Below are 24,957 nucleotides of genomic sequence, written 5' to 3' on the forward strand. Positions count from 1 at the left end.
CTGGGTGACTGTCTTTCTTGTATCTGTCGGGATCCATCTGTAGATCTTGCAGAGCATGCGGAGGGTATTGAAGCAGGAGGAGGAGATGGCGTTGACTTGCTTGGTCATTGAGAGCATTGAGTCGAGGATGATTCCCTGGTTGCGTGCATGGTCGGTGGGTGTTGGGCTTTTCACAGTGCCGTCGGCCACCAGGAGTTGACCAAGGCTGAAGGGTTGGAGCCAAGGATGAGGACCTCCGTCTCACAAACCAAGATGGAGGGAAATGAAAAGTGGGCTCCACGTCAGCTGCCCCATCTTAGGGGGGGTGCTGGCTAATTGAGGACCCACTTCTTAATTTAACTAATTTTCCCGCCGGTCCTCCAGCACAAATGTGGAGCACGACAGGGGTGTTGGCATTCTTCACTTTCTGGAGATGCCTGGTAGCATTTCAAGGACGGGATCGCCTTTGAAGCTTCCCACCTTGAAAGGTTATCCTAGCCTGGGGGAGGTGTGAAGCACCTCCTGGGGGAGGTGTGAAGCACCTCCTCCCAGAGCAGGCTTTGTTCCTGGCCTCTGAAAGCACTGGCTCTCACCCCATGGGATCAGTAACATGTCTGGTGGTGGCAGGCTGGCTAAGACTAGTCAGAGACCACATCAGTGCTTGGTAGGTTTTCAGGGGACCCTCTAAGGCGTCCCCTGTGTGCATTTATTAATAAATCCAACACTGGCAACAGTGAGTATTTATTAAGACGGAATGTTTGGTACCAAACATCTCAGGGTACAGTGAGGCCATCATGGAGTTAGGAAACTCCTGATGACATTTATCTGGGCCCATGTACTCTCTATGGCTTCCATGTGCACTTACAATATCCAAGAATGGACCTGGATATTATAGGGTCATATCTGCCCATGCAGATATGTCCACACATGGCATATAGTGCACCCTGCCTTAGGTCTCTCCGGCCTGCAGTAGGAATGACTTACCTATAACTCATGCAGTGTCTATAGACATGTCGCAACAGGGAGTTGGGCCATGTCGACTCTTCAGTTTCCTCTGCACCATGACATGCAGCCTGCAATGGCAGTTTGCATGGTCTTGGTGAGGGATCCCGAGGGTGGCACAATTTGTGCTGCAGCCTTGGCGGACACTCTTCAGTCCCAATGCACTAGGTGTCAAGGGTACCATTTACTAGGGACTTATAGAGGTTTCTGTAGTTGTGCCATTTGTGGTACAGTTTTAGGGAAGGAACACTTACTAGGAACCTGGTTAGCAGGGAACCAGTACACCTCAGTCAAAGCTGCATTAAAAACCAGGCAAAATCTTTTTTCCTCTATCATTATTCCGTTCGCCTGGTCTTGAAAATTCTCCCTTACATGATTAGAATCTTGGTAACCATGCCATTAATTATAGGTTTTATGCCTTTCTCCACGGACACTTTGTTTTTTTTCTGTCTAACAAGTTTGGAGTTACTTTTTATGTCCTTTATTACAATTTCTATGGTTTCCACGGTCACAAGGTTTCATTTCCGCTCACATTTGAGAACTATTGTGATCCTCATGTACAACACCATTACTGTACTATCCCCTTTTTTATCACCCCCAGCCCTGAAGAGTCACGGGTGGTTGCCTGATTTGACGAAACACGTGTCAGCTGGCTTCATGTTCTTGGGATCTCCTTGGATAGGAGTACCACAATGTACTATAAAAACTAATTGAAAGAACCTTTGGTGTACTATCATATCTGTTCTTGATGCATGTAATTGCCCTCTAAAAAAGATACCTTGTTTGTGTGCTCTGGACTTTGCGTATGTAAACTAGAAGGGAGGGCTCTTCCCTACTCTTTTTTCAGAGGTTTAGGTTTTCTCTGACCAAGAAGCACCATTTAACGTTAGTATTTCTCTTTACTCACACCACTATTTGTTGTGCGCCAACCTTTGTTCTGAATACCAAAAACCCCTCGCTGAACTCTTATGCCACAAATTTGTTCCACTTGCAGGCGTATACCGTCTCTGTGGAGAGACCCGTGGCTGCCAAGATTAAGTCACAGACTTCGGGAGGCAAGTCAACATACGTCAACTGCCGCTGCTCAATCTCCAAGCAAGGAGGTGGAGACTGGACAGGGTCGGTGGAGGACCGTCCTCTGCTGCAGCGACAGAAGATCCTCCTGAAGAGGCAGTTGGATCAGAGGATCGATGGTCATGTTGAGCAGCTCGGGATACCAGACTCTTCGTGCCCAATACAGAGCTAAAAGAATGACTTGGGCCCGGTCGCTCCTCATCTTTTTCAGCACTCTGGGCAGAAGTGGTATAGGCGGAAAGGCGTACAACAGACCACAACTCCACTCGTGACGAAAAGTGCCATCGAGCAAGTGCCGCCTTGGAAATTCCAATGCGCAGAATTGCTGACATTGCGCGTTCTCTTCAGTGGTGAATAGATCTAACAAAGGCTTTTCCCACTGTAGAAAGAGACCCTGCACCACCTCCGAGTGAAGACGCCATTCGTGATCCATCATGCACCTGCAGCGGAGTTCGTCCGCCCTGGCATTCAGAGAACCTGCCTGGTGTTGAACCACCAAGGAAATGCCTTGATGTTCCAGCAATGTCCAGAGGCTAAGGGCCTCCTGACATAGGGTCCATGACCCCACCCCGCCCTGTTTGTTGCAATACCACATGGCAGTGGTGTTGTCCGTGAACACCTGCACCACTCTTCGCCGGACAGAGAGAAGGAATGCCTTTAGTGCAAGACAAATCAACTAGAGCTCCAGAAGGTTGATGTGAAGCTTTGACTCCGCTGGAGACCAGAGGCCTTTGATCTCCGCCTCTCCCATGTGGCTGCCCCACCCCAGAAGGGAGGCATCCATCACCACAGTGTGGTTGGGTTGGGGAAGGGAAGCAATCTGCCATTGACCCAATTCTGGTTCGTGAGCCACCACTGCAGTTGTTGCACAGTGCCCTCCGAGATCTGAACGTAGTTGGACAGATTCCCCAGATGCTGGGCCCACTGGAACTTCAGGTCCCACTGTAGAGCCTGCGTTTGGCACCTGGCATGATTGGTTAGCAGGATACAGGAGGCCATGAGGCTCAGCAGCCTCAGGGTCATTCTGACCGAAATCCAGGACATGGGCTGAAAGATCTGAATCGTAGACGTATGTCAAGGACTCGCTGTTCCGGAGGGTAGACCCGAAACTGCACTGTGTCCAGAACAGCTCCGATAAAGAGGAGCTTCTGAGAGGGAATCAGGTGTGACTTCGGCACATTGATGGAGAACCCCAGCAGATGCAGGAGGTCGGCTGTAGTCTGGAGGTGGGAGACCACTGCCTGGGGCGAGCACGCCTTCAACAGCCAGTTGTCAAGATAGGGGAAGACTGAAACCCCTGATCTGTGCAGATGAGCTGCAACCACTACCATCACTTTTGTGAACACCCAAGGGCGCTGGTAAGGCCAAAGGGGAGCACTGTAAACTGAAAATGCTCTTGGCCTCCTGTGAACAACAGGTAACGCCGGTGGGCCGGCAGGACAGGGATGTGAAAATAAGCATCCTGCAAGTCCAACGCTACCATCCAGTCTTGCGGGTCGAGGGCAGACCAGACCTGAGCAAGCGTCAACATTTTGTAGTTCTCCTTCTGGAGGAAGCATTTGACGTCCCTGAGATCCAAGATGGGACGCAGGCCCCTGTCCTACTTGGGAACCAGAAAGTAGTGGCAGAAGCAACCATGACCGACTTCTGGGACAGGAACTCGCTAGATGGCTCCTTTGGCCAAGAGAGCCGTACCTTCCTGCTGGAGAAGTGACAGATAATCCTTCGACATGCAGCGGTAATGAGGTGGCATGGCTGGAGGGGTAGTCTCGAAGGGGAGGGAGTAGCACCTTCGGACTATCTGCAAAACCCACCTGCCCAAAGTGATGGTGCGCCAGTGGGATACGTGATGGTGTATCCTGCCACCCACTGGCATTTGATGGGCCTTAAAGGTCGGACTAGGAGGGTTTGGAGGCTGCTGCAGAGGGGGGGTTGGTTGACTGGCCCGCCTGCTGGCCGCCGGAACCACGACACTGGTTCCCACGTCCCCGGCCACGCGAAGACGGGATAACTTGCTGCGGCCTGTGGCCCTGGGTGGGAGTAGCGGGGCACCCCTTCCGAAGTCACAAAAGGGGCGAAAAGCAGACTGCGTCAGACGGGAAAAGAGGCTCATGGACTTGGTCGTAGCCCATGAGTCCTTGAAGGGCTTTAGGCGTTGTCTGCTTTTTCGCCAAAGAGGCGACGGCCATCAAAGGGCATGTCCATCAAGGTATTCTGGACATCCCTTGAAAAGCCAGTGGACCTCATCCAGGCGTAGCGACGAAGCGCTGCTGACATTGAAAGGGTCCTACCTAGAGAGTCAGCGGTTTCCAGCCCACAACGGATCGTACACTTCGCTGCATCTCTCCCGGTGGCGATAGCCTGGGAGAGCACTGTCCGGTCCTCCTCCCGACATGGAGGCAGCACTTGCGTCACCGTATCCCACAGGGAGTGCGAATAACGGCCCAAGAGGCATGTGGTGTTTACAGACCGCAGCCCTTAGCTGGCGGAAGAGAAACTCTTCTTCCCAAGATGGTCCAGCTTCTTGGATTCCCTACCCGGTGGAGCAGTAGGGAAGGCGCTCAAGGAGGTGGAGGCTTGGACCACCAAGCTCTCCGGGATGGGGTGTTGGGAGAGGAAAGTGGGGTCGCCCGGAGCCGGGTTGTGGCGTTGGGCGATCATCCTGTCCAAGGGAGCTCCCCATGTTGGACCTGGATCAGGTGCCCAAAGGAATGTCAGTGAGGGTCTCATTAAACGGAAGCAGGGGCTCAGAAGAGCTCGCCACCGGTTGAAGCACCTCAGTCATTAGGTCAGTCCTCACCACCACCGTAGGAAGATTGAGGTTGAGAGCGTCGGCCGCTCTACGCAACACCACAGCGTTTGACGCTCCTTACTCCTTAGCCACGGTAGGAGGAGACAACATGACAAGGTCACGTGAAGTGTCAAGACCACTGGCATCCCCCAATTCCTCTCTCCAGTCCTGTTCAGAACCAAGCTGTTCAGTTAAATTGTCACCTGAACCGTCCCAGCCCTCCTCATCTTTCTCTGGTTGCCACTGTGGTTGGAAAGGGGCCCCAGAAGTGAACAGGTGCATTAAAACCCCACCAGGCGCCGGATCCGGCATCAGTCGACACCGGTCCGGTTCCGTGTCCACGTCAGGAAGGAGGATGGGTTTGGAAGCGGCGCAGGTGGAGGCATAATAAGGTCAACTGGCGCCGATCCGAATCCAGGCTTGGATTTAAGGTGGGCCTGCGGCGCTGGAGCCGGAGCCACCGGCAGCGAAGACCTAGGGCCCCCAACAGAGTCCATGGAGCCCGAAGGCGCGCCAGCGGGGTCGGTCCACCCAAAGATGGCATGCATCACTTCGTAGAACGTACAAAGCTGGGCGGGGGTCGCTCTGGGTCCCGGACAGGGAGGGAATCTCGGAGCCGCAGGAGTGGAACCACCCACGCGCCTCGTCGAGTCGGCCGACCGACGAGGAGAAGGCAAAGAGCGACGATGCTTCTTATGCTTCGACTTACCCGCCCTGGAGTGCGACAACTTTGATGACTTCAAGCAGGACTGATGGTGGCTCCGCGACCGGTCCCTCGACCTCCATCTCCACAGGGACCTCGCCCCCGGTGCGGAGCCAACTGCCGTCATTCAAGCAGCTTTCGGGACCGCTCCCGCAAAGCTTTCGGCATCAACAACTGACAGTCGGAGCACAACTTGAGGTCATGGTCGTGCTCCAGGCAAAAGAGGCACAAGCAGTCCGGATCCGTCACCGACATCAGTCGGTTACAGGAACGGCAAGCCTTGAAAACGGGCATCCCTCGATCACCTGTTCGGAGTCCAAGACTCGAAACAAGACGTCGACAAAAGACGAGATAAAGTTAGTAAAAAAATGACGGAGGTACAGGTCTTACCGGATTTGTGCTGGCTAGCACAGGAAAAGAAATATCTGATGTCAGCACACGAGGGAGCCGTCTAAGTAGCTGCCGCAAAGTCATCCCGGCAACCACTAAGCCGACGATGAACGAGGAGCCGACTGACGCCACTTTCCGACGTGCAGAGGTATTGCTGACGAAAACAAATTCCGGAACCAGTCTGACGCCTGGGGGTAATTCTAAAATAAGGGATCTATAACTGGCGTGTTTCTTTCAGATGGTGTAAAAATTTTACACATGTCATTTCCAATTTGTCTCACAAGATGGCTGGGGAAGTCGACCATCTTTCCTAGTAATGATTTCAGAACCACCATGTATGAAAATGACCTAAAGAGCACTTCTAATATGCTGCATGCATCAAAGGGAAACACCACACAATGAAGACCAACCTGTTACCAATCAGACCAACAAGTGTTAAGTGACTACAAAGGTACATGCTTAGCACTAAAGAAAACTGTAAAATAAATGGCTACACAAGTATACCATACAACAACAAAAAAATGTGCCTGCACTTACCCAGATTAACAGGCCCATTTTAGTGCATGTCTTCAAGGTGAAACCCCGCTTCAACCATGGAAAACATTAGTTGAGGAGGGTGAGGGTCCTTCAGAAGCAATAAATCTACAAACTTCCATTTACTGCGAATGAAGTAACTCAATGTAGCACTTGACTCTCTCAGGGTAGCGAGGCAGATTACTCCAAGCCCTACTCAGGGGAGGTGATGTGGGCTGGCATCTCACTGCAGGCACACAACAAACCCCCACCAAAAAATAATGTCTATCACAATATTACACAATTTACAAATATGGATATGTTGGCACTAGGGAGTACCTACAGTGACACACACCCTGCGAGCCATGAACTCTATTATAAAACTTATTATGTGCAGCAATCATTTTTCCTTTGTTTGCAACACTGCATCACCCCCCTTTTTTAAGTCTTTGGGGAACACAGCATGTGCAGATTGCATGGACCACGTGGGAGCCCACTTGTGGGCAGACTGGCCAGCGTGGAGCCGGCATGCTTTCCCCACCCCACCCAGGCTAATGCTGGTAGGGTCACCAACTGTCCGTAAATTTCACGGACCATACGTAATTGGGACCTCACGTCCATTGTCCGTGAGATCCCTTTTACGGAGGCCTTTTGTCCACAGTTTTGGGCATTGCAGGGAACAGCACTGTTCCCTGCATGGAGCCTCAGCACCCTAATTGGGAAGCCTCACACTCTTCCTGGGAGCACAAGAGCAGCCCCACCTCACCCATTGCCATTCTGTCTGTGGCTGATCATCACATTAAGAATGACAACTGGCCTGTTTGGAGTTTTACTGCATGAACTGGCCTCCTCCTACCTCGGTCTAGGGCAGGGCATTCTGTCAGATGGAAGGAATGTGCAAAACCCCCCAATGCTGCTACGTGAGAATCCAGTTCATGAAAAGAAGGTGGTGAAACAAGTTAAAAAGAAGGGGCTCGAGTTCTTTCAGACTCATCATTTTAGAAAGTGCATTGCGAATATTATACAAAACGAAGCCATGGTTGCTGCATTTTTATTTTATGCAACTAACAACCATTGACAAAGCCAATAGGTTTGGCTTGTTGTAGGTGTAACGTTGCTTGTTGTGTTATATATCTGGATGCTATGACAGAAGAGACAAAATACCAGTTGCGCGGAACACTATGCCAAGCACAGATTTTTAGCTTAGGTGTTTTAAGCCACGCCCTTAATTACATCAAACACCCCTTGTCCCCCAGTAGGACCCTCCCTATACTGTCACGCAGAGGGAGATGGGGGTGGCAAATGCCAGTAGCCCTGGAGAAACAGATCCTATTCTCAGAGTACCAACTGAAATCAGATGTCCTTGAATCTACCCTTTCAGTAGTGGTCAGTTGTCTTCATTTATCCAGCATAACTTTCCCTGGGTAGAGCTTAAAAGCATACTCCTTACTTCCCTTTAAAACTTCAAATGGGAGTGTTTGACCATAGTCTCACTCACTCATTCCACGTGCATGTAAGTGTGATCACATGCAACCAGCCCATACCCTTTTGCCCTTGCGGCATAGTAGCAAATCTTAGCTAAAAGGCGGTCATTGGTGGTTAGCACTTTTACAACAAAGCTTACAGTGTCTGAGACTCAAATAGGGAGACTCACTCCCACCAGAACCCTTTTCCCTGTCTGCAGATTAGCAACTCTTAGCTTAAAAGGCTGTCACTGGGGGTTAGTATATGCAATCCATTACAACAAAGCGTTCAGTGAGTGTGACTCAAATAGGGAGACTCACTCACACCAGAAGTCCATGAACAAGGTAATCTAAAAAGCAAAAATTCCCGGGTTATGAAATAGGGTGGAACCCATTTGTCACAGTAACCAATTTAGGGTGCTCTTGGAAAAGAGGACAAACATAAATCTTTCTCAATGGCTTGCAGAATTTCATCATGAAATAGGAAACAAAAATAAAGACTAGAACCACCTAAGCGGAAGAAATTGGCCATTACGGTCAGCTCAGCTGCAAACAGAAAGTAGGAACATACCTAACAGCCCAATGTTCCATTATCAATTGGAAGGAGGGAGGGTGAAGAAAATAACGTGGCAGGCACAGTGAATGTAGAATACTTATTTTAAGAGAACCGCTTATCAACTTGAATGATATATTCACAAAAGTGCACTTACGTCAGAGGTTTTCGATTTGCCAGTGTCTTGTTGGTCCTCAATCATCTTGTCAATGACTCCGCTGCGGGACCATACACTAAAAACCGTCTTTCCATGCTGATAGCCCACGTCCTGGAAACAAAGAGTTGAGGTAAACCTCTCAGAAATATTTAAAGAGTACCAAACTGAACAAACTTTAGTAGGGAGCCAACCAAGTCTATAAATGCTCAAAGCTCACTTTGAGTCACTTACAGAAGTAAAATAAATGAATGCTCACAAAATCAATGGGGATTTTGATAACCACATGGCAAACATCTAATTGTACAAAGGCGTGGGAAAAAAAAATACTTCCACTGACCGGTCATCTCAATTCTTTGAATTAGAGTACCACTAGCACCTACACATCAACAATTTAATATGAAGGGTCTTTATCAACACACATACCCCAGAATATGTGTGAATAGTTTTTTATATTATAGGGCAAGACCATCCAAACATTTTAATTTCTAGAGAACTGTTTTCTGTAACTTCAGTTGACAGTTAAAATTGGTTGTGCATTTATATACCAGAGTAAAGCTATCTTGTACCATCATGCCTTACTTATTAAATAAATCATGAATTCACCATCAAAAGCCTCAAGATCTTTTCCATTAATGGGATAATCCTCTCCAGTGATTACTGATTATGGTACATCAATTTTTTTGATGTATCTGCATCACATCTTGACAGAATAGGCGTCATTATGTGTTTCTAGTTCTTTCAATCATAATAGACTAAAGATTTTCCAACTAGCAGATTCAATTGTGGCTTTCTTGTGCGACTATAAGACTGGTTAAAACACAAACATGTCAAATACCCAATTTTAGTTGCTGAAAATTTGGCTATATTCACCTCTGGCAATGAGCAGCACTGGAAGACACATAATTTGAGGATACATAAATAAACAGCAGCTGTCGGAGCACAATTACAGTTTTCATCATATGTGACCCAAACCAAGGCAGCAAGCTATCCCAAATTTCACACATGGTAGTGGTGGAGGACTCTTAAAGAATTTGCATTAATTGATTGTGTCCTGGCCTGTTTTCGGGCCTTCTATTCTTCTACACGCTTGCCGTTAAGTGGAAAAGTGTGTGAATGCCTTCGGGCTTCAAGTCTTGTACCTCCTGTGCACGTCCCACATCGGTGATGAACCCTCACCCAAGTTGCATGTGGTGCCTGGGTGAGCACCACGACTCAGAGTGGCGACGCCTGCCAGCATCTTAAGCCTAGGTCACGGCGGGAGCGACGGAGGAATTTGCTTTTGGCGGGCATGTTCAGGTCGGTGTCGTCCCAGCGTCGTTCCCCCTACCTCGGAGGCAAGGAGCTGCTGATTTTGTCTCTTAAATCGCCTGTCGCCGCAACCCTTTGGGTGTGGTTCACAGGCTGGTAGGTCCTTCAATTTGTCTCCGAGTCCCTATTCTCCTTCCGTGGTGGTCGCTGGCTCCCCCCGGGACAGGTGCCGCCGCCTGTTGTCTTCCTGTCCGCCGTTTCCCGGCGTGGAGGCGACTAGGGCCCAAATGACAGCTTACGCGGCAGCTCTGCAGGCTTCTTTGGCTCTTCCTCTACCTCCTGAGATGTCCGTGGAGCCCTTGCCTCGTGTGGGGACTTTCACAGAGTCACCGGTGGGAGGTCGAGAGACCAGTCGCGGAGCCGCAATCACCATTGTTCGACGAAGTCTTCGCACTCGGAGTCAGGTAAGGCGAAGCACAAAAAGTCGAAGAAGCGACGTCACTCTTCGCCTTCTCCTAGCCAGTCATGCAACACAGCTGAGGGTGTGGGTGGCGCAGGCTTCAGCAGAGCCTACATAGTTGTCGATGGCCTACCCACCCTTTCCGGGTCCATCGGCGACTCCGGCCCAGGTGCAGGAGTTCCTGTCAGCCATGGCACGTGTCTTTGGACAGTCGGGCCCATCGGCACGCCTTTGAGCCCCACGGGTCCAACCGGGGTCCTCGCTCTTCTACGTTGTCGTCTCATCATCGAGAGACCCCCATGGATCCATGCATGGATCTCAGACGATGTCGCTTGGCCTGGTATGACCTCCACCAACATCTACGTCGACGGCGCCGCCACCGGCCTCGCTCGGCTCCCCGACCAACGCCGTCCCCGACTTCCACCCCGAAAGTGGGGACGGTGCCAGACCAGTGTCAATCGATGCCGATTCCGACGCCGATGGGGATTTTCTATCCCTTCCTCCATCCACCTCCTTTTTCTTCTTTTCCGCCCGCTGTGGAGGACAGGGAGGACTGGGAGGGGTCGGAGGACCCTCTCTCATCGCAGTGAGAGTTAAACCCAGACTGGGAAGAGGAAATGGAGGACGCAGGTGACCTGGAAATTACTCCAGAACCTGGCACACTATCTCCTCCTACCTTGGCTATGGAGGAGGGTGGTACATATTCTGTGGTGCTGCGTAGGGCGGCCGAGGCTCTCCACCTGGAGCTCCCTACGGTGGCCATCCGGACTAACCTCTTGACAGAAGTACTTCGGCCGACGTCTTGCTCTACGGAGCCGCTGCTGCCCTTTAATGACGCACTTTCGGACATTCTTTTGGGCACCTGGTCCAGGCCCAACACAGGGGCTCCTGTGTATAAGAACATGGCCCGACGCCACCACCAGGCCCCGGGGGACCCCATTTCCCCTGAGAGCTTGGTTGTTCAAGCTTCTGCGTCCCTGAGCGCATTCCCTTCCGCACTTCCGGACAGGGAATCCAAGAAAATGCAACAATTTGGGAAGAAATTTTTACTTCCGCCAGTCCAGGCCTGCGGTCTGTGAACACTGCATGCCTCTTGGGCCGATATTCCCATTCTGTATGGGGCACGGTTGCGCAGGTGCACGCTCAGTGTCCGGAGGAGGCCCGGACGGTCCTCTCCCAGGCTATTGCTGAGGGGAGAGACGCAGCCAAGTTCACGATTCGTTGTGGCCTTGACACGCCAAGTTGCTTGACAGGGCGACTTCCTCGACAGTGGCGCTACACCGCCACGCCTGGCTGAGGATGACTGGCTTTTCCGGGGATGTCCAGAACACTCTAATGGACATGCCCTTTGATGGCACTCGCCTTTTTGGTGACAAGGCAGATAGCGCCGTTGGAACGTTTTAAGGACTCATGGGTTACGGCCAAGTCCTTAGGCCTTTCGGCCACACACACTCATTCTGCTTCTGCTTTTCGCTCCTTTCTCGGCCAAGGAAGGGCCGCCCAAACACGTTCCTTTTACACCCAAAGGCCTGAGCAGCAACAGTCTCAGTGCAGCCGCGGAAGTGGGACCCGCAGAGGTGGGTCACAGGGCCAGTGGGAGGGTCAGTCCACTACCTCCCCTGCAGCCACTGCCACCAAACCTTCCTAGTCCGGTGTTTCAGGCCCACCACACGCCAGTGGGTGATAGGATTCGCCACCACCTCCCCCACTGGTGTACCATCACTTCAGACAGGTGGGTTCTGCAGATAGTCCGATGGGGTTACTCTCTCCCCTTTGAGACTACCCCTAAAGCCATCCCACCTCAGTACCACCGCATGTCGGGGGATCACTTGGCACTTCTCCAGCACGAAGTTGCGGCCCTCTTGGTAAAGGGGGCCATCGAGTGCGTTATGACGCCAGGAGTAGGTCGTGGTAGCTACTCCCACTACTTCCTGGTTCCAAAAAAGGACAAGGGCCTGTGTCCTATTTTAGACCTTCAGAACGTCAATCGCTTCCTCCGGAAGGAGAAGTTCAAGATGCTCACACTTGCTCAGGTCTTGTCTGCCCTCGACCCGCAAGACTGGATGGTAGCGTTGGAATTGCAGGACACATATTTTCATATTCCAGTCCTGCCAGCCCACCAGCATTACCTGCAGTTCACGGTAGGCCACAAGCACTTTCATTTCAACGTGCTCCCTTTTGGCCTTACCAGCGCCCCTAGGGTGTTCACGGAAGTGATGGAGGTGGTCGCTGCTCATCTGCGCAGATCAGGGGTTTCAGTCTTCCCCTATCTCGGCGACTGGTGGTTGAAGGCGAGCTCGCCCCAGGCAGTTGTCTCCCATCTCCAAACTACAGCCGATCTACTGCATTTGCTAGGGTTTTCCATCAACGTGCCGAAGTTGCACTGGATTCCCTCTCAGACGCTCCTTTTCATCGGGCAGTTCTGGACACAGCGCAGTTTTGAGTTTATCCTCACAAACAGCGAGTCCAGGACATTCGGGCAATGATTCAGATCTTTCGGCCCTTGTCCTGGGTTTCGGTCAGGATGACCTTGAGGCTGCTGGGCCTCGTGGCCTCCTGCATCCTGCTGACCAATCATGCCAGATGGCATATGCGGGCTCTGCAGTGGGACCTGAAGTTCCAGTAGGGGCAGCATCACCTGTACGTCCAGGTCTCGGAGGGCACTGCACAACAGTTGCAGTGGTGGCTCACAAACCAGCATTGGGTCAGCGGCAGATCCCTCTCCCTTCCCGAACCAGAGCACACAGTGGTGACGGATACGACTCTCCTGGAATGGGGTGGCCACATGGAGAGGCGGAGATCAGAGGCCTCTGGTCTCCGGCGGAGTCCAGGCTCCATATCAACTTTCTGGAGCTACGGGCGATTCTACAGGCACCGAACGCATTCCTATTTGATGTGCACTCCCTTTGAGCCGCTTCACACCTGGTATCTTCATTTATTGACTTTGAAGACTGCTTTCCTGATTGCCATCACCTCCGCTAGGAGCATGAGTGAGCTTCAGGCTCTTTCCTGTAAGCCTCCTTTTTGGTCGGTCCAATCGGACAAGGTTGTGTTGCAGACAAGGCCCTCTTTTCTGCCCAAGGTAGTCACAGCCTTCCACATCGGGCATTCCATCACCTTGCCCACCTTCTTTCCGCCTCCGCATCCCGCAAGAGAGGAAGAGAGGCTCCACCGTCTGGACCCAAAACGTGCGCTCTCTTTCTATCTAGATCGCACACGCCAGTTCCGGTTGGATGACCAACTCTTTGTTGGTTACGTGGGCGCTAAGAAGGGAAAAGCGGTACACAAACGGACCATCTCGCGGTGGATCATATTGTGTATCCAGGCGTGCTACACCTTGGCTAAGAAGGAACCCCCTGTTGGGCTGAGGGCTCATTCCACTCGAGCCACGGCGACTACAACTGCCTTGGGCCGAGGAGTGCCCTTACAGGACATTTGCCAGGCAGCTATGTGGGCCTCGCTGCACACGTTTGCAAGACACTATTGCCTGGATAGCCAAGTCCGGAGGGATGGCTTCTTTTGCCGTTCCGTCCTCCAGGACTTTCTGGTGTGATTATTGGTTCGTAGATCCACCACCGGGGTTGGTATTGCTGGGGTATCTATTCTAAGGTAAGGAATCTATCACTAACGGGTCTCTTTCAGATGCACAAGTTATTACTTGTGTAACGATATATCTGTAAGAGACATTCGTTAGTGAAAGATTCCTTACCGACCCACCCATCCTCCCCGTTCTGCGAACCGATATCTAGGGTTAAGGTCCTCCCCATTCAGGGCCCAAGTTTCAAGGCACCAGTGTTGTTTTTTTAGCATAGCTCTGCGTTTCTGGCGCAGAAAAGCTGTGTCTAAGAACTGACGTCAGCACGCGGAGGCGGCGTCTAAGTACTCCAACAACGTCCTCACGGCAGCCACGACGCCGACGACAGAGCCGCAGACGACGCCTACCGACGCGCAAGGGTACTGCTACGCAAAAAATTTCGGATCCAGTCTGATGCCTGGGCATATTCTAAGGTAAGGAATCTATCACTAACTAATGTCTCTTACAGATATATCGTTACACAAGTAGTAACTTGTGCAATACATGCAAGTGACTACAGCTCAAAGTTTTTGCCTGTATTTATGTTTATATGTTTTGTTTGATTAATCTGTAATGTTCTACACACTCCTTTTCTTATATAGGGTACAGGCTTGTGCCCTATTATAGACACTGTTTTTTCAGAATTATCCGACTATATTCTTAAGTATTGTTGAATAAAACTCCTCGTCCGGCTGGACTGTGGATTCATATAGTAACCTATTGTGGCCTATATTGTATTTTCGTTTTTCATTCTTCAGTCTGCTAAGGACCATTGTTCCTCTTAATAGAATTGTTACCGTGGTCCCTAGCCAATTATCGGGTCCCCTTGTCCTTTCTAAATAACTTAGATGGTCTGGGGCATAGGTCTTTAAATCTTCATCTTTGGAGAGTAGTTTTCAATGACCATGTAGAGCACCTCGAATCGATCCACTTGAGGAAGCTTTTCTTCTCAACATTTACGATGTAGAGTAGAGCTCTTGATTTAGCATTTTCTAGAACCACTTTTGGATAACCCCTTTTTAAGAATCTCACATACATTTAATCTACCTGTGATAAAAACTCATGGTCTTCAGAACAAATTCTCTGGGCCCGTAGAAATCACCTGTATGGGACACTCCATTTGAACAATTTTGGATGGGCACTGTTAGCTGAAAGAATGCTATTGCATGCTATTGATTTGCGAAAAAGAGTGGTACATACTCCTTGATCCTTTATATAGATATGTATATCAAAATAGTCTATATAAATCCTACATCTAATTGGCCACCTTTGGTGATATTGTCTCCTTTTTTGACTTTGTCTATAATTAATTTTTGAATACTGGTGGTTTGAACACAAATGTATTAAGATATATTGTTTGTAATGCATGTAGGATGTATGGACTGTATTTATTATTTGCATTACGTATTGGTATGTAGTATGTACATGTGTTGTATATATTTGTGTAAATAGCTTTGAATGTATATATCTTTTCTTTTTCATTCACAAATGAGATAAAAAGTTTATATAAAACAATTGTGTAAATCGGAGGGGTATAAATAAAAGTACCAGGTCAAACTGTAACTAATTTGTTTGGTTTGACCCTTCGAAATAATTTTTGGAGATTCTGATTGGTGTGGGCACTGTTGAGCTAACGGCACTCACGAGGTTAGCGACCAAAGACCTTCTTTCCACTGAGTTATGCGAATCTATGGCCGATCATTTTGTAAGCAAAGTGGAGCAGATATACATGTCTATTCAGCAGTGTCCAGCCGAAGAAGTATGCCAAAGGCCCACTAAGAAAGCATGTCTCAAGGAGTTCATGGTGCCTCCGAGGAAGGAACTGATAAAATTAATTATGAGTATCCATTCAGGATCCCCCCCGGACGTTGCTCCTCCAAAAATTCTCAGGAATCATGTACACCTCCTGTGGAACTACATAGGCAATTTGGCTACTCTATCCTTCCAAGAAAGTCAGGTGCCTAAGGAATGGAAACTTGCACAGGTAGTTCCTATTAAAAAGAAGGCGAACCTGAGTATCTCCCAATTGGATAACCTCCGGCCCATTTCTCTCCTACCTTTCTGTGCCAAAGCGGTGGAAAAATTGGTTAATAACCAGTTGGTTAAATTTGTGGAGGATAATCATCTTCGACACTCTTCCCAATCTGGTTTTAGGGCGAAACATTCTACAGAAACAGCCCTTCTCTTCTCCACAGAACTGCTTCGCCAGAAAGTGGATGAAGGACAGACCGCCGCTTTGATACTGCTGGACCTGAGTGCGGCGTTCGATACTGTATCGCACTCCAGACTTCTTGCCCGTTTGAGCGAGAGGGGGGTTGCCGGGCTAGCCTATGAATGGATGGTCTCTTTTCTGGCAGGTAGAAAATTCCAAATACACTGTCCCCCCTTTAGGTCCACGTTTCAAGCTCTAAAACAAGGGGTCCCGCAGGGTTCCATTCTGAGCCCTAGGTTGTTTAATCTGTATATGGAACCCCTGGCTAGGATGGTGGAATCCTACTGGGTGGATATCGTGTCATATGCGGACGATACGCAACTGGTGGTTACTCTATCTCACAACCCAGTTGAGACGGCAGATAATTTTTCTGCTTGTCTTGTGGCACTTGCAGCTTGGATGAAGAGCAATTGCCTCCGCCTTAACGGTAACAAGACCGAACGTCTTGTGATTGGTTCCTCTCCATCAATTTGGATATCAGCCTGGTGGCCCGCTGATCTGGGTCCTACACCTACCCCTCTGATACGGTGAAGAACTTGGATGTTCTCTTGGATACCAATCTTTCATATTCCCAACACATCTGCAAGATGGCGGGGAAATGCTATGGCATACTGAAGGTCCTACGTAAAATCTTGGATCTCCTACATATTACAGCCAGGAAAACATTAGTACATGCCTTGGTCACGTCCCATCTTGACTATGGGAATTCCCTGCTCTGTGGCCTCAGTAAAAAGGGCCTGAACCAACTGCAATGTGTTCAAAATGCGGCGGCCAGGCTTGTTTTAAACTTGCTGAGGAAGTCATCGGGGAAACGTGCGTTACAGATCTTGCACTGGCTCCCCATGCGGGAACGCATCCGGTTTAAGGCCATGTGCATTATCGATCGTATTGCACACGGCAAGGGCCCGGCCTACCTCCAAAGGATGTTAACCATATATCGTCCAAAACGCCTTTTGAGATCTATGGGCAGCATGCAGTTTTCGGTACCCCGCATCTATAAAGCACGGATGGGTGGGCGTTCCTTTAGGTTTCTAGTCAGCAAACAATGGAACAAACTCCCTATTGAGCTTCGGATGGAAACGTCGGAAACGAGGTTCCGGCAGAAACGTAAGACTTATTTGTTCCCGGAAGATTAGTATGGAGTCAGTGTCTCACCTCTCCAGCTCTTTCCCCTCATCATGGACCGGTCTTTGTTAGGAGTCTAGTTGGAATGCATCCTAGCGCGGAGACGCACTGTCCATGGTGTAATCAGGCGCTTAATAAATGTTTTTATTATTTTTTATATTATTATTATTTGTATTTCGTAATATAGGGACCAGCCCACCCAATTGTTTGGGACCTAACTCCTTAGCTTTAGAAAGTTCAGGGCGGGTATCTACCCGGGAGAGTACAAAGGGCACAAGATTGCCCACCTTGTGAGTAATTAGAAATAAAAGAGCGGAAGGACACCTTTGCCCTTCCGAGTAATGTCTGAAAAAGATACATTATCATTCACAGAGAACCATATTCAAAATGTTATTGCCTCTTCTCCCTTTTCATCTATCACGTTGAGTACATCTGCAAAACAGCAGAATGAATCGGATACATTGATTAGGCTACACAAAAAACATACACTGACAGAATTCACGGGCATTTTCTCTTGAAGCACCTCAAGGGAGGCACAATCCCTTGGGGCCTCCTGGTTAAAAATGTACCGGTGATTTTCATCGAGGACGTTGAGTATAACAAAGGTTTCAGCTGCATTAATACCAAATGCAGCCGTGATCTAATGGTACATACCATCGAGACTGCACAGAGATTATGTCTAAAAGAGGCTGAAGAAATAGAGGAATTAACACAAGCTATTAAAAACGACCAGACTATCACTGATGTGAAGACACTCTTAGATAAAATAGAAAAGGACATCCAGATTTTCAGAGATAACACCATTAATGATAAGAGTTCTAAATACGAAAAAGACTCTAAAACTTTTAACCTGGAGAAGGCATATCCCTTTTTGAAAGAAGATTATTACACTCAGACAGATTCACGGAGGGCATTGTATACTTACCAGGGACGGTCTAGAAACCGCTTTACTACCTTTTCAGAAACATCTTCTGATTCATCTGGATCAGATACAAGAAGTAATAATCAGAAAAAACAAGTAGCTTTTTCAGATCAAGGTCAACAACCAAAAACCAGGTACAAGGCACCATGGGAGATGAGGACTCGGAACCGCTCTTACAAATCATAGGCAGCCCAAGTACAATAGTGAATCTATCAACAAAGGTATTATCTAAAAATGAAGAATCGGTTCTGAATCTTGGGTTAAAATTTGTACGGTGTAAACAGACAGACTTCACTAAATTAAAATTGAAAGCAATAGAATTCTGTCACAAAGTTAGACTGAAAGCTTTTTTTGCAAATCAGCTATTGGCTCTGAGTAATGAGGTGACAGGGCTTAGGAACATATCAAGATTTGTCCCCAGTCAGAATATACCGAAACAAATATACGCCTTTGAACAGGTATTATTGTCTTCAATTAACAAACTAGAAAGGACCAAAAAATATGTAAAACAGAACATCAGTTTTGGTGAAAGAGCAGCCATTAAAAGCTTACAAGAAGACACCTCGATTGTGATAAAACAGGCTGACAAGGGCGGAGCCGTGGTCATATGGCCCCGCAAGATGTACCTATTGGAGGGTCTTAAACAGTTCAACAATAATACGTGGTATCAGAAACTATCGGAAGATCCAACCAAAGAGATTCAGGCGATGATTGTAGAAATCTTACAACTAGGTAAGGACGAGGGATTCTTAGGTCCGAAAGAATATGATTTTTTGGCAAAAAAAAAAATCAGAGAATCCCCGTCTTTTACCTATTGCCCAAAATCCATAAAAGCCTTAGTGAACCCGCAGGACGTCCAATAGCCTCGGGGTGTGATTCTTGCCTCGAGCCCATTTCGAAATATGTGGACTTCTTCCTCAAGCTTTTTTTAAATAATGTCAAATCGTACCTGAGAGATACTACTGACTTCCTGGAAAAAGTCGAGGGGACACCTTTTGATCCATCATCCCAAATAATGGTTCCAATTGATGTTAAATCCCTCTACACGCAGATCCCTCAGGATGAAGCGCTAGAGGTGATGGAAATTTATTTAGAAAGCAGGGATAGACCACATCGAGTGCCTACAGCATTTATTTTGAAACTGGCAGAAATTGCTCTTAAAAAAACCTATTTTTCTTTCAATGGAGAATTTTTTATGCAAATTAAGGGGACGACCATGGGCTGCCCTTATGCGCCAGAAATGGCGGTCCTTTATATGGCTGAATATGAAAAAAGGTTTGTTGAAACCAATAATCCATTTAAAGATCGAATTAGCCAATGGTTCCGCTATATTGACGACGTCTGGCTCCTGTGGCAGGGGAGCCAGGAGGAGCTAATAGCATAATGAATGGCTTAATGCCAGACATCAGGACATAAAATTCTCCATTGAATACAGCCAGACAAGGATGACTTTTTTGGACTTAGAATTGACATGTACAGAGGGAGAACTGAAAGCATCTCTCTATAAGAAAAGTACAGATAAAAATACTATTCTACACCATAGAAGCGCACATCCCAGAAATCTAAAAGCGAATTTGCCCTATGGACAAATGTTACGCATAAGACGTAATTGTACAGAAGTATCTGACTATGAACAACATGCCCAGACGTTTTGTGGAGAAATGATTCAAAGGGGATACCCCAAAAAACTGCTTAAACATTCTTTTAAGAGGGCTAGATTCCCTCCACGGGAATGCCTGCTCCAGGTTAAAGAAAAACCCGAGCTAGATAGACTGGTGTGTGTTACCACATTTGGGCCAGACACCCATAAAATGAGACAGATGGTGCTTAAAAATTGGCATTTACTTGAAGGACTTTAATGCCCATTCCCGCGCCCTATATTCGCATATAGGAAGTGTAGGAAGGTACATCCTGACTATGGTTGCCCCCAACTTTTTGCCCTGTGTTTTAGCTGGTTTTGGACATAGTCGACCTGGGATCCTGCCAATCAGGACCCCAGGCCTACTGCTCTCTCTTTAAAATGGATTCCATGTACCCTAGGTACATCTCCAATTGGTACTGGGCCACCTTATCAGACCCTGTAACTCAGGGCATAGGTGTACCCAGGGCTGCCAGGGGCTGCAGCATGTATTATGCCACCCCTGGCTGGCCTCCTAAATTTGACACAACTGGCTGCATGACAGCTGGGGCAAAGTCGTGTAATCACCCTTTGCTGTAGGTGTAGTATACCTATACCTAACCCTAAAATGGACACACAGATTCCTATCAGTCACTCCTATGGCAGGCCTTGACAATCCTGAAGGCAGAGTGCTTGGAATTGTGTGAGATGGTGCTCTGGCATGAGCTGAGCCTGTCTGCAGCTTGCGGAACCAAGTCCTAATAGCTGTTCCATGATATCGCATACCATATACTCTTAAGTGCATTATAATCCTCGCGGTTAAATGCTAACTTTGGTATTGCTTTATCAAAACATGTCGAGTAAGGTGTCATACGAATTGGAATACTAACCCCTCGCCAATTCTGGTGACGGGGTTAGCATTCCACTCTTCTAGAGGGACACAACATGTATGTAACTGTGAACCCCGGTTAAAGTTAACTAAAGCCTCAGCTCCACAAAATGGATGCTGCCACCACAGACACGAGTCTGACCCCCTGCAGCTGGGAGTCCTTCCAGCGAGGGGAGCCTGGACAAAGGATTTCCTGTCAGGGGCGGTGCTAGCACCGTCCCAGACATGGTTTTGTGTATCCTGGGTAGGCAGGGCTTTTCAGGAAGGTGACTGCTGAGTGGCACCCCGGTGCTCACTACGCATAGGCCGGTCTGAACCAGTTCCAGGGGCACACCAGCCCCTGGCCTGGGGAAGTCCGGCATGGCAGAGGGGTGTAACCACCCCCCTCCTAGTCCCACCCATAGGCAGGACCTAGTCACCGGGTCAGCCCCCTTTTTTAGTATAAAGATGGGAGCGGGCCCCCTGTTCAAATTAGATCATCTTTGGAATCAAGACACGACTTTCTGCGAAAGGACTTCAAGATTTCTTCCTCAAGATTCTCCCTTGTGGCTAAGGAGTAGTCACCCTGCATCCGCAGGCACCATCCTAAAGAACACTGCGGTCTGCTGCAAGTCCTTCTTCACGAATCCGACGACCCAGCTCGACGAGACCTGGCTTCCCTGGCACCTCTGACCTCTACTCACCTCTACAGCAAAGCTGAGAACCGTGAGTGCGACGAGACCTCGAGGGACCGGCGATCGCCAAGACTGCACGACTTCTTTGTAACAAGCCCACCGAGTCTTCCACTGGTGAGTGCTTTGGGGTCCGAGAAGCCCCAACCCTGAGCAGCTCCAGCACCGAAGATCAGCCCTCCAGCATCTCCACGATCTGCGTGGGGCCCTTCTGCTTTTGCGTGCTCACCGCGCTGTGTGGCTACTAGCCGGCTGGCTTGTGGCCTTCTACACGACGCCCAACGACATCACTGCTGCTGGTCTGGTTGCTCCAGACTGGCCCTTGCTTCCTTCTTGAAGAGAGGCACCCCGGACCCTCCTGGTCCACTCCAGACGCCATTTTAGGTCCACCGCGTGGGCTTGAATTTGCCAAGGCTTTGTTGCCCAATCCTGGGTCCAGCGACGCCGACAGCTTCTATCTTCGTGGGACAGCTCGATCCTCCTTCCTGGTCGCCGACAACGCCTCCTGGTCCGTGAGATCTCTGAGCACAGCGTCACCTACACGCCTTGTCGAGGTGGCTACCATCCGGTGCCCTCCTGGTGCCCACTGACTACTGGCTAGTAGTCTCGAACTTGGTCCCCTCTGCTTTCAGGTGTCATCTTCCATCGATCCAGGCTTGGATCCACCGAACTTTCTTCACTGGTCGCCTGCCAGCAACTTCTTTCTTCCAGGCTCCTGGTCCGTCAACGAGGATTCCCGACGTCTTTTGAGTCCTATGCAGCTGCAGCCCCTGGGCTAGGTAACTTCGGCATTTCGGTGCCCCAGCATAGCCTCACTATCCAAGGGTCAGAATCTACTTTCGTTTTCTCCCTACCAGGTCGGGTTCGCCCGAGAACACTAACTTTGCAAATTCTAGCTACCATAGACTTTGTCCCGCATCTCGCGTGAGAGTGCACACACTGCACCCGAGTCCCCTGGGTCTCCTAGAAGTAATCTAACGATTCTATAGTCAAGTCCTAGCGATTCCAAAGCCTATTAGTACTGTACTTACCTGCTAGTAATTTCGCATTTCACTTTTCAAGTATATGGTTTTCCGTGCCCCTCGGGCATTTGTATATACTGTGCTAACTTAAGTATTTTTGTAAGAGATTTGGTTTGTGCTTAGTACCCTGTCCTCATAAAGAGTACAGGGCTGTTGTGATCTTTAATAAATAACTGTTTATTTTCATAACACTTGTGTGGTGTCCTTTCACTTGGTGTTCAAGGGGTATATGTGGTATAACAGCTGGCTTAACACGCCCTCTCGAGTCTTTAGCCTTATACTGCTCGTATCCACGCTACTAGGATAGCTGGTCTATAAGGTTGACTTACAACCAATCATCAATAAGGGTTGCTGGACTGATACATAGTGTTCACTAGAATAGTGACCACTGCATATCAGGCCACCTTCTCACAGGAAGAACCAGAGCATAGGGCAACAACTGGTGCGAGCGGATATTGCGCTACCAAAAAATAAAAACACTATTTTATCTCAATGGAAGATGAAACCAGTAGAGGGCCATCATAAATGTGGCCACTGTGTGGCTTGTTCTAATACCATTTAGGGAAGCAAATTTGAACATGTGGGAGTCAAATGGAAACACTCTGCCTTCTCTAACTGCAAAACCAGAAATTTTGTTTATGTTATAACATGTACAAGCAATAAGATCTATATTGGGAAAACAAACCAAGTCAACATGAGAATTACCCAACATAGGTCCAGACTGAAAAATAAAGTATTGACGGCCCCAATGGTGGAACATTTTGGGGACAGGGGGCATGGTGACAATGACTTTAAATGGTCAGTCCTTTTCAGCATGAATAACACAAAACGCCCTGCTGATGCGGAGAGAGTGCTGCTACAGAAGGAGCTTATTTAATTTTAAAATTTAACACAACACAAACTGGCCTCAATAGCCTCTCTGAAATATCTAGATTATGATAACATAGAGACAAAGATGTTGCCTTTCAGTTGATTCATTTGGGGTAATTACATCGTGATACCATGTACCCTCATTTCCGGGGCTCACTGTAAATGTTTCCACATGTCGAGAAAACATAATTGATGGATTACCGTTCACTAAATGGACGGTCAAAATATAAAGTGATGATTAATGTGAGCTGATACGAGCTCTGGGCATTTTACGATCTGTTTTAGAAATACCGGCTTTATAAAAACTATGTGTACCATGGTCCTTTTAGTTAAGGTAAACAGGTATATTGAAGGATTCCAAAATGGCCGCTGTTGCGGTGGAATCAGATACAGGATTGTAGCTGGAGAGAAAGGTAAGGTTTTCCGTCCTCCCCGGTAAATAATTGCATGTAAGCGAGGGCCTAGTGTCCTGATTGACTAATGCGCACGTTTCTGCACTAGGACCGAACAAGACATCGGCGGCTTTTTTCCGCAACGTTTGAAAACGACACCCCGGCAAGAATCAGGTAGGCAGATTATACCTAACTCCCGCAGAGTACGGGTTGCGTTTCCATCAAACTCAGACATAGAATGATTCTTTGTATCACATTTTTGTTTGTCAGCCAGAGGAAGAATTTCCATTATAAGAGGTGATGCTTAAATAAAGACGGCCCGACCCTATCGAGTGAGGTATGTGTTTTGCCTAAAACTATAGAATCGCAATATGTTGTCAACTCGACATTATAAGTGACCTGACGCCATTGATTTCCATAGATCACGTGTGATCAGCACCCCAGCCCGCAGGCCACCATTAACCTGAGCCACTCTCCAGCGATATAAAGGTATGATTATCGCGGCCATGTTTGGCGTCACTGCACATGGATTGTACAGCTTAATTTTACCCCCTGGTACAAAAACTCCTCCTCTTTTACAGGAATCACCGGTATAACCGATTAGTCAGTAGAAATTAATATCCGAGCCTCAAGAAGGGAGAGTGCGCCTATTCCCTGCAGGTAGATATATAGAACTTCTCTGTGGTAGACCGGCGTGGGGGGTTAGAGAGGCACCTTGCAATTAACAAATTAAAAAAAAAACCTTTGTTGTTTACACCTGTGGAGATAAGTGACAAAGCCCTGATGAGAATCCAGGAAGTATCTTACTTGGATTCGAAACGCGTCGGCAAAAACTTAAGGAGCAAATAATTATATCTGTTGGATGAACTAGCGGCTGCTAGCTCTGAAAATTGGTCACCTTTGGTGATATTGTCTCCTTTTTTGACTTTGTCCATAATTAATTTTTGAATACTGATTGTTTGAACACAAATGTATTAAGATATATTGTTTGTAATGCATGTAGGATGTATGGACTGTATTTATTATTTGTATTAAGTATTGGTATGTAGTATGTACATGTGTTGTATATATTTGTGTAAATAGCTTTGAATGTATATATGTTTTCTTTTTCATTCACAAATGAGATAAAAAGTTTATATAAAACAATTGTGTAAATCGGAGGGGTATAAATAAAAGTACCCGGTCAAACTGCAATGAATTTGTTTGGTTTGACACATTCGAAATAATTTTTTGAGATTCTTATTGGTGTGGGCACTGTTGTTGTATTACATCTAATTTTACAGCCTTAAGAAAGCCCAAGGCTTTTAGGGTGATAGGGTGAAAACACGT

The 24,957-nt window shown here is 48.2% G+C and overlaps 1 protein-coding gene across 1 annotated transcript in view; it reads right to left on the reverse strand.

Annotated features, from left to right (window-relative positions):
• PNPLA7 (patatin like domain 7, lysophospholipase) overlaps window positions 1–24,957 on the reverse strand; it is a 1,710,105-nt gene that overhangs the window by 139,346 nt on the left and 1,545,802 nt on the right. Inside the window, exon 33 of the mRNA XM_086921192.1 lies at window positions 8,626–8,736. Coding sequence (XP_086777318.1) covers window positions 8,626–8,736 — 111 coding nt within the window. The remainder of the gene's footprint in view (window positions 1–8,625; window positions 8,737–24,957) is intronic.

The sequence above is a fragment of the Lissotriton vulgaris genome, chromosome 5, assembly GCF_964263255.1.
Source record: "Lissotriton vulgaris chromosome 5, aLisVul1.2, whole genome shotgun sequence".
NCBI classification, from domain to species: domain Eukaryota; kingdom Metazoa; phylum Chordata; class Amphibia; order Caudata; family Salamandridae; genus Lissotriton; species Lissotriton vulgaris.